At 38.6% G+C, this 10,229-nt stretch overlaps 1 protein-coding gene across 1 annotated transcript in view; it reads right to left on the bottom strand.

The window, feature by feature from the left end:
• The window catches only part of bmpr2b (bone morphogenetic protein receptor, type II b (serine/threonine kinase)), a 94,437-nt gene that overhangs the window by 4,749 nt on the left and 79,459 nt on the right, over positions 1 to 10,229 (bottom strand). The window contains exons 8-12 of the mRNA XM_016472806.1: positions 5,366 to 5,526; positions 5,051 to 5,198; positions 3,827 to 3,963; positions 3,139 to 3,311; positions 743 to 2,055 (exon numbers count right to left, since the gene is read on the bottom strand). Of these exons, the coding sequence (XP_016328292.1) occupies positions 743 to 2,055; positions 3,139 to 3,311; positions 3,827 to 3,963; positions 5,051 to 5,198; positions 5,366 to 5,526 (1,932 nt within the window). The remainder of the gene's footprint in view (positions 1 to 742; positions 2,056 to 3,138; positions 3,312 to 3,826; positions 3,964 to 5,050; positions 5,199 to 5,365; positions 5,527 to 10,229) is intronic.

The raw sequence follows: 10,229 nt of genomic DNA, 5'->3' as shown, positions 1-10,229 counted from the left end.
GGCCAATCACAACGCACTGGACAGCTGGCCAATCAGAGCACACCTTTAACACTAGCATTCTCTGTTCTTTCTTTCTACATATTTTCTTTTTATTTATTATAAATACTGACCTTCTAACACTAGCATTCCCTATACTTTTTCTATTCAATCTACTTGTTTTGTTTTTATTTATTATAAAAACAAAACAAGCAAACAAACACTGTCCTCTTTTTGGAAAACTAAAATATGGTCACCCTACTTTAGGCTCACTAAGTGAGTTTGTTTTCTGTTTGAATATAATTTAAAATGTAATTTATTCCTGTGATGTCAAAGCTGAATTTTCAGCATCATTACTCCAGTCTTCAGTGTCACATGCTCCTTCAGAAATCATTCTAATATGCTAATTTGGTGCTAAAGAAAGATTTATTATTATTATCAATGTTGAAAACAGTTGTGCTGCATAATATTTTTGTGAAAACTGTTTTTTTTCCCCAGAATTGTTTGATGAACAGAAAGTTCTAAAGAACAGCATTTACTTGAAACAAAAACCTTTTGTGAAATTATAAATGTCTTTACTGTACTTTTGATCAATTTAATGCATCCTTGCTGAATAAAAGTATTAATTTCATTTAGAAAAAAACTGTTGTTGCTACCAAAATTCTGGAACAGCATTTGCGTTGGAGAGCACCTATGACAGCATTGACACCTATTTCAGGCATTCCAAAACCTAGTGAATTCAGGTCCAAACTAAAACTGATCTTACCCAGAAGAGAAGAATCCTGGGAAGTTGCTGACAGGTCCAGTGAGTTTGGCCGCTCAGGCCTCCTGGGCTTATGCCGTCTCAGAGGAACCCCATCATCCCTTCCATCTGGTGCCCCCGGAGGGCAGGTTAATGTCTCCATCGGGGCGTCTACAGGAGCTAAGGTACGAATCGTGGCGGTTGTGTGGATGTTGCTGTTGTTGTTATTGGAGTTGGTGCGACCGGAGTGATCGTGTGCCGCTGACTGCTCTCTCCTCAACAGGGGCTCGTGTTCATCGGGACTGGAGTTGATGTTGATGTTGAGGCGGCTGTCTTCTCCACTCAGCTGGCTCTGGAGCAGAGGTGCACCACCGTCGCCATGCGGCCCGGCTGGGTTGGTGTTCCCAAATGCATCAGAGGAGCCAGCGCCACTGCCCCCACCATATCCATTAACAACGACCACTCCAACGCCGCTACGGACACTGGGCCCATTGTTAGTGACGGCGACCAAGTGTGGCTCGACTGTCACTACAGTGTTCATCTTGGCCAAGCCCGTCTCCACCTGCTTCAGGTTGGATTTGTGCTTGCCAAACTTCAACCGTGACGACGAAGACTCCCTGCCAGAATTTTTGGTGTTGAGGGGCAAGCTGGTGGGCCGCTTGGGGAGATTCTGCTGTTTGGGAAGAGGGAATATGGCTGTAGGAGTGTCGCCCATTCCACTGCCGCCCACCCCGAAATCAGCCTGGCTGCCAGTTCCTGATCCTCCAGTCACTTCTGCGGCGAGTTTGATCAGCGGGTACAAGAGGCTGGAGCTGCCTGAGCTGAGTGGGTCAGGAGCGCTGAACTGCTTCTGCGAATGCTCCATCAGGTTCTCATCAGAGCTTTCTTTCAGGTTCTTATCCACCTCCTTGGGGTCCAGTTTGGTGGTCTCCAGGTCCTCTTCTGTGAGCTGAAGGCACACTGGTACGCTTCCTCCGGCTCCGGCCTCCTCCGAGTGGCCTGACTCAGAGATGGTGGTCATGATGGTGCTGGGCGTGAGGCCCGTTGTGGTGGTTGTGGCGGACAGACTCGTGCCGCTGGTCTCTGGACTGGGCAGCCTAGCTTGGGCCTGAGCCTGCTGTCTCTCGTAGTTGATAGAGTTTCTGTTCTTCTCTCCCGTCACCGCCACGCCGCCGCTGATGCCGCTCACGCCCATGCCACCCACAGAGGACGTGCCAGACGTGGAGACGTCGCCTGGGAGGTTCTTCACCATGCCCTCATGATCCTCGATGTAAGAGGATGAAGAGTAATCTGGATAAGAGCCCATCTTGGGAGCCCTGCGACTGTGGGTGAGATTCCTACAAGAACAGAGAGAGAACAGGGGTCAAAACGGAGAACAGATGGTCCATTTAATTAAAGGTGCTGTAAATATCAGATAATGTACAGGTCATTATCACAAAATAAACCCTGAGAGGGTGATCAGGAGCCCATCAACAATGACCCTGAAGGGGTTTATTTTGTTATATTTGCTGGCTGACAGTACATTATCCCACTTAGTAAATGGCTATTAACCAAATAATAAAGCATGTAAAAAAAAAAAATATATATATATATAATAACATTATTATAATATTATATAATATTTTACGAATTATGTTTATATCTTACATATACCCTAAAGAATAAATGACCCTTATTATGTCATATTTGTATATTATTATTTATTATATTATTTTGCAAAAAAAAAAAAAAGTCTGGCTGACAGTAAATTATCCATCCCACTTATTATACCCAGCTACATTATCTATGAATTATAATGTATATTTATTAAAAACAATTATATATTTGCTGGTTGATAGTACATTATCCCACTAATTACACGGCTGTTAACTTAAAAAATAAGCCTTGCTTTTTTATATAATAACATTATTATAATATTATATTATATTTTAGGAATTATGTTCATACCTTACATACTCTAAAGAATAAATGACCCTTATTTTGTAATATTTTGTATATTATTATTTATGATACTATTTTGTAAAAAAGAAAAGTATCAGTAAAGATTACAGTAAGATTATTTCACTTATTATACCTAGCTACATTATCTATGAATTATAATGTATATTTATTTAAAAATAATTAAATATATAAACAATTTTAGATTTTTTTGTACTTCACATTTATTAGTTTAAAGATTTTGCTGTGAGTAATATATTTTGTTTCAGTACACCTAATTCAGTAAAATATGTAAGACATCAGGCAAAGTTTCAATGATAAATTGCTTACAGCTCCTTCACATTATTTAGAAAAGGCCGAGAGCATGGCAAAAAAAAAAAGCCCAGACAAGAATAATTAAGTGTGTAATAAGCATACTTTCCCCTCATTTATTCATGAGCTGGTCAGGAGTGACTGTGAGAGTGTGTGAGGTGTGGTCAGACCTCTCGTTCTGCAGCGCTGTGCTCATGGGATTGATGGTGGGGCTGACGGGTTTGTTTCTTTCCCAGATCAGCAGCAGTTCTGCCATACGCTCTTCTGCACACTGCGCTGTCAGACGAGCCTCTGCATCCTGATCCCAGCAATCCTCCATAGTCTCCTTGAGGGAGCGCACGGCCTAGGAGAGAGGAGAGTGAATGTCAAAAACACATAGATAATAAAATTACTGCGTTGGTTGCCACTACATTGTTATGTGCTCATCATGTTCGATTTAATCATGTTTTAATCGCTTGAGATTCTGTGGTAAACACAATATACTGCAAAGACCAGCATATAATGTGCTGGTGTCTCCAACAGGAACAGGATGGTTAACTAGCCTAACCAGTAAACTTCCTAGGTTGACCAGGTTCACCAAATGAAACTAATTCAGCCTGTTCAACAGCAGTCAACAGCTTGGTTGGCCAGTATCAACCGGCTCCGACTTCATGGTCTTTTCAGCAGAGTGAAAATGCACAGAATATAAGACGTCTTCTATGTTGTTCCACTTTTATATGATTCGGATAACAGAACAACAAAAAGAACTGTATTAACTGAAGTGAGTGAAGAGCTGGGAAAGAGCTTCAGCTGATCATTCAGCAATAATCTGACCACTTTCTGTCACAAGAACAGAATGAGATTGTCTCAGTGACTCACCAGGCTGTTCTCCTTCCAAGCTTCTGGAAACTTGGGTCTCTGTTTCTCTCTGGACACCAGCACCTGCATGTCCTCAAAGGACGGGTGGTTCCCTGCCTCGGCCTGGAAGGCCATCTGGTAATCTGGCACTGCCTCCCCTTCAAAAAAAAACAAAGGAAAGTCAGTCAGTAGAGACCTCCATACGCCTGCACTCACTACAATTAACTGAAAAATACTCAATGAGATGAGGCACACTCATATTTCATGAACATAATGAGCAGGATACAACACAGTCTTTGTTGTAACCCAGTGGTGTAGCCTAGTGGTTATGGACGTAAGGGGTTGAGCCTAGGGATGGGTCAAGATGCTCAACAAGATACCCACCCACCAGATGGCCAGTTTTTTTTGACAGGGATGAAGTAAGAAACAACTTCTCTGAGAGGATGCTGTTACACTCTCTACAGAAGTTTCACCTCTAAATTCAGCCCAAACCCCAAAGTCTCTCCGCTACCATCATCAAAGCACTGCTTTTGTAAAAAAAGAAAAATCCTCTTTCAATGAAAAATATCAAGACAATTACAGTCGGACTTCAAATGTCAGACTTCCTGCTGTGAGCAATGTTCCTAGTATGCATAATCCATAAGTCACTGTGTGAGGAGAACAATCATTTTGTGCTATAAAAGGTTATATTGTACATCTTTCATGTAATAAAAAGGTGGAGGAGCTTTGTTTTGGGAGGTTCATTAAACCATGCTTATACCATGGAAACATGTTAGCATTGACAACTTGAAGCTGTCATTTATAAAAACGAATAAAATAAATAAAAATGTACTTTCTCTAACTAAAAATAAGAATGACAATAAGAAATGCTTTTTTAACGCAAAACCATCATATTAGAATGATTTCTGAAGGATCATGTGAAATTCCTCTTAGCCATCATACTGTATGCTTAAAACAAGACAAAGCACTATCTACAAATGTTTTTTTTTTTTTTTTTTTAATATTACTATATTTTTAAATATTATTATATTTTTTTTAAATAAAATATTAAAAAGACATTAAAAAGGGCTTAGTATCTTTTTCAGACATTCTTATAAAAAAAAAATAAAGTTAAGATAATGACTTTGTCTTAACCTAATTTTAACACCACTGAAACTAGTTGACGTTACATGCTACAGCCAGTTCTACTTAGCCAGCAGTATATCCACATCCTTGCTGTTGTTTGTGCAGAGCTGTGGTCCTCACCTGGAAAAAGGTCAGTGCATCTCATGAAGGTCTCCCAGTAGATAAGGCCGATGGCGTACATGTCCACCTGTTTCAAAGCCGATTCGCAGTCCCTGAGGTTCACTGCTCCCTCCAGCACTTCCGGCGCCATGTAGCGGATTGTGCCCACCTAGTCAGCAGAGCAGTACAGGTGTGAGGGGAAACGTGCTCTTTTGGTGGGTCTGGATCAGCAATTCTGGACACTTCCAACTACCAACATGACCATAACTGGGTCATGTGCACTAATAATGATATACTGTTATAATATTCCAGTCAAGCGAGTGCTTATGGGCTGACCTCACTGATGGCGGCGTTTTCCTCTTCACCAGGCCGTACGAGGCGATTTCCCGTCAGTTTCATGGACAGGCCAAAGTCACTGATCACACACGTGCCGTCGTTTTTCACCAGAACATTACGGCTGTTTAGATCCCGGTGTGAAACGGCAGGTTTATATAAATCTGTAACAGAAAGATCATGTTAGAAGAGTTTTAGTAACTGTGGAGTCACAGACAGTGAACCTAAAGACTGGATGTTGAAAATTCAGCTTTGCCATCATGAAATAAATAACATTTTGAAACAGATTAAAATAGAAAGCCGTTATTATGAATTGTAATAATATTTCACTGTTTTTACTGTATTTTTGATCAAACACAGCCTTAGATTAAGGTCGGAAAGTTTTTTTATTAATATTTTGTAAATTAGTCTTTTATGGTCGCTTATTTTAAAATCATTAAGAAATCTTACCAACACCAAACGTTTAAATGATATTTTATTCATATACGTTGTTAGTGGACAAATGAAATAAATTAGTGAATGTTAAAAGTGATTTTAACTGTCCCTGGACCACAAAACCAGTCATAAGGGTCAATTTTCTGAACATCTTCTGAAACTGAATAAATAAGCTTTCCATTGATGTAAGGTTTGTTAGGATAGGACAATATTTGGTCGAGATACAACTATTTGAGGATCTGTAGTCTGAGGGTGAAAAAATAAAAATATTGAGTAAATAGCATTTGAAGTTGTCCAAATGAAGTCCTTAGCAATGCATATTACCAATCAAAAATTAAGTTTTGATATATTTACAGTAGGAAATTTACAAAATATCTTCATGGAACATGATCTTTACTTAATATCCTAATAATTTTTGGCATAAAAGAAAAATTTATCATTTTGACCCATACAATGTATTCATAGCTTTCAGTCACGTGACCGGCTCGAAGACCTGGAGGGCAAAACATCCATAGAACAGCAGGACAAGCCTGTCAATTTTCCATCTGTTTCACAGCTGCAAATATTTAGATCACCTCTCAAAAGAATAAAACAAAGTTATGTGAACAAAATGCAAGTTTTGGCCAATTGCAATCCATATTAAGCACCCGCGGCAATATTTAAATCATTAAACAGTCACAAAACGTTGTAAAAACGCTTAAAGTGCCTTAATATATTTAAAACAGTAATATTCTCTATATTAATGATGCATAGTTTACATAGGCAAGCAGAAGAGGCCGGAATATGAACGCAATCCGCTTAATGGTTCAGTGTTTTCCTTCGAAAGGTTTTCTATGGGAAACCATTTAACGTGAAACTTTACACATTGCGTTTATATTCTGGCTTCATCTGCTTGCCTATACAAAATATACACAATCAATAAGGTGTTTACTGAATTTTTTCCTTTTAATATCTGCGTTTTACTACATTACTACTTAATGCAAACTGCGTAAAAATAACTGGCGGTCAGTGGAGCAAAGCTTCGTTTTGCCCTCCAGGTGGGCGTTCCTATAAGGGTGTGACGTCACGTGAAAACTATCAATTGATGGCTATTGCTACAAATATACCTGTGTTTGTGACTTCTGACTGGTTTTGTGGTCCAGGGTCACATATTGTTTTTGGGAAGTCTTTACAAACCACTTGCACAACACAGCCAGCAGAGGGCGCTGAGAGAAGCAGATGATGTGAGTAATAGTTTCAGGAGTAATAGTTTCTCTCCCAGTCCTTCCCCCATCCTCCACACGCATGCTGCCTGTCTGGCTCTAAAGTTCAGCCAGTAATGAGGGCAGCGGCTGAGCAATCTGAAGCACGACTGTACGGAGATCAGCTCGTAATGACGACATACGCAGGAAGCTGGTGAACGGCTGCTCTGAGATCAGTTCGTAATGAGGGTAGGGTCAGAGACAGCCGAGTGGGAAATGAACTCGAGGTCTGATGAGCTGCAGATTGTCTGCAGACCTCTGGCGATGCTCCAGCAGCACCCAGAGAAACATGAGGAGCGCGACGCACAAATTAGCCGAGTGTTATCTCTTTTGCACTGCACGCTGGCCCTTTAAGGGCCAACGGAAGAGCCAAAGACTCAATTAGACCAAAAAAATAAAACACTGATCACTTTGTTTTCATGCTGAATTGAAAACCAGCTTCCATGGAAAACGTCTCGGGTAACCGTCATATTTCAAACTGTCCATCTTAATCTCATTTTTTTAATTTAAGAAGCTTTTTCCAGCCAAGAAACTCCAGCGACTCTGCATTCTTAACTATACGCCGTCGTTCTGTTAAACACAAAGACACATCGTAAAAAATGAATAGCGTCTCATTCATCGTACAGAAAACATTCTGTCTGACCCAGATGTGCAGATTAGAGAAGGCAGCTTCTATGTGACGCAGCCGAGCAGTCAACTGGCTCTTTTGCGTGGATTCGCACAGCTTTTTTTTAACCCATGTGGTTAGACACATTCCTGCTGAGCTATGGAGGTATAAGGCAGCTAAAAGCATAAGAGTGTTGTGTCTACAGCACTCAAGAACCATTCACCGAAGAAACAAGTGGAAGAAAGCACATACAGAAAACCAGAACAACAGAACATTCACCTTGCTCAATACTGTATTCAGCCTCTATTTTTCTTCTACACGACTTTATTAAAATGCTTGTCATATATCTTATGAACACATCTGCACCTCCAGGGTATGTTATGATTTATATCTCCCACCAGACTTCTGCTAAATTATATGCCAATCAGACTCACACAGCAAAGTCTGTTGACATCGAAATGGAAAGATAAGTACTTGCTTCTTATTTGAAGATTTGAAGTCAGACATCAAATGGCTGTTAAGGGAATTCTGAATAGCGATGAATCTGTGATCATCTTTAAAGTCTCCTAGTGGTCAGATGACTCATGTTCATATGTTCAAACTGCAAGCTGGTGCGAAACTTAAAAGGCTTCTGTTAGGATTTATTTCTCCCATGAGACTTTGCTAATTTCTATGCCCATCACACCTGTAGTGAATCAGCCACCACTAGCAGAAACAAACTGAATTGCAATGTTCTTGGATTGAAATCTTAAGTATATACACTACTGTTGAAAAGTTTGGGGCAAGATTTTTGTTTGTTTGTTTGTTTTTGAGAGAAGTCTCTTATATGCACTAAGGCTGCATTTATTTGATCAAAAATACAATAAAATTGTACCGTAATATTGTTACATTTTATTACTATTTTAATATACTTTAAAATGTAATTTATTCCTATGATGACAAAGCTTAATTTTCTTCATAATTACTCCAGTCTTCAGTGTCACATGATCCTTCAGAAATCATTCTACTATGCTGATTTTATATTTTTGGAAACCATATTTTCAGGATTCTTGATGAATGGAAAGTTAAAAACATTAATATTTATTAATTTAGTAGATTCTTTTATCCAAAGCAACTTACAAAACTGCATTTATTTGAAAGAAATATTTTTAACATTATAAATATATTCATTGTCACGTTTGATCAATTTAATGCATCCCTGCTTGATGTATGCAAATTTTTAATATGGTTATGTTTTCTTATTTTTCATATTCATTCAATATATTCATTATGAATTTATTCATTCATTACGAGTTATTTTATGATTCATTTATGATTTTATTACATTATATCCATATTACTGTCTTATGTTATTCATTTACCGTTACTCGAGTATTATTCATTTATATTCATTATTTTGTTTAATTCCAGTCATACTCATATTCCATTGACATAGTATTTTTCTTTCTCGCATTTGACATTTAAAAGGTTTGACTAAATATATATGAATATATTTTATTTTCTTTCATTTGACACATAAAAGATACATTTTGTTATGCTTAAGTGATGTTTGAATAGGATGTTGGAAACTTATTCTCTGCAAAAAAAATGTATATGCAAGGATGTATTAAGTGTTCTATTCCAAGAGCTGGTGGTTGTTGCAAAGTGATATTTGAAGATTGTAAGCTCTGCTGTTTTTGCTCAAAAGATGTAAAACCACAACCCATGTCTCTATTCTTATCTGACTTCTACCTACACAGGACATGTAACCGTGACCTAGTCCTGAACTTAATTCAGCTTAGGTAGTGGAACAGCTGGTAAGACATAATGGATAAAACTGTTTGACATTTATCGATCAGACACAGGGGCGTCATGCACTCATTATTTTTGAGGGGGCAGGAGTTGGGGGAGGGGGGCGTCGTCATGTGACACACAGCAGCCACAACAGCACTTATGTTTTATTTATTTTTTCCTTTTTATTTGAAACATCCCCAAACGCATTAACTGTATCATGAAATATCTTGATTCTCACCTTTATAGATTATGCTGATCTATAGTGGGCGATGGTCAAAGTAACCTAATAATGTAATCTAGTAACTATGCATAAAAACCTGTCTGTTTACTTAATTAACAGATATGGGTGACATTCAATAACATTTTTAATACGACTGAGTTTATATTTAATGTGAATAAAAACATTGCAAGTTAGGCTACTAATCATAACATTTTCATTGTACAGAAAGAGAGCAAAGAACATTTACATTATCAAAGAACATTTTCACTGACAGTCTAGAGTTCAAGCACTCTCAAAAACTCCCATTAAAATAACTGAAGCTGTTTAAACTATGAAATTAATATCTTACAGATTTGTACACACATTTGCACTTTGTTGTTTCTGACGAGAGAATTCGCCAGAAAGAGGTATTCAGGCAGCGAGCGAGTGAAGAAAACACCAGCATTTTAGCGATGACTCATCTGAACACCTCTGATTGGTCATTGCATTCAGAAGCTCAACAGCATCGTGTGTGATTGGTTAATGCGCAATGCTGTAAAAACCAGCGAACGCAGATTTGAATTTAGCAGCTGATGATATGACGCGCTGAAC

This window comes from Sinocyclocheilus anshuiensis, unplaced genomic scaffold, assembly GCF_001515605.1.
Source record: "Sinocyclocheilus anshuiensis isolate Anshui unplaced genomic scaffold, SAMN03320099.WGS_v1.1 scaffold1145, whole genome shotgun sequence".
In the NCBI taxonomy this organism is placed as follows: domain Eukaryota; kingdom Metazoa; phylum Chordata; class Actinopteri; order Cypriniformes; family Cyprinidae; genus Sinocyclocheilus; species Sinocyclocheilus anshuiensis.
The sequence above is the reverse complement of the archived record's forward strand: the minus strand, read 5'-3'. Positions and strand labels throughout refer to the sequence as shown.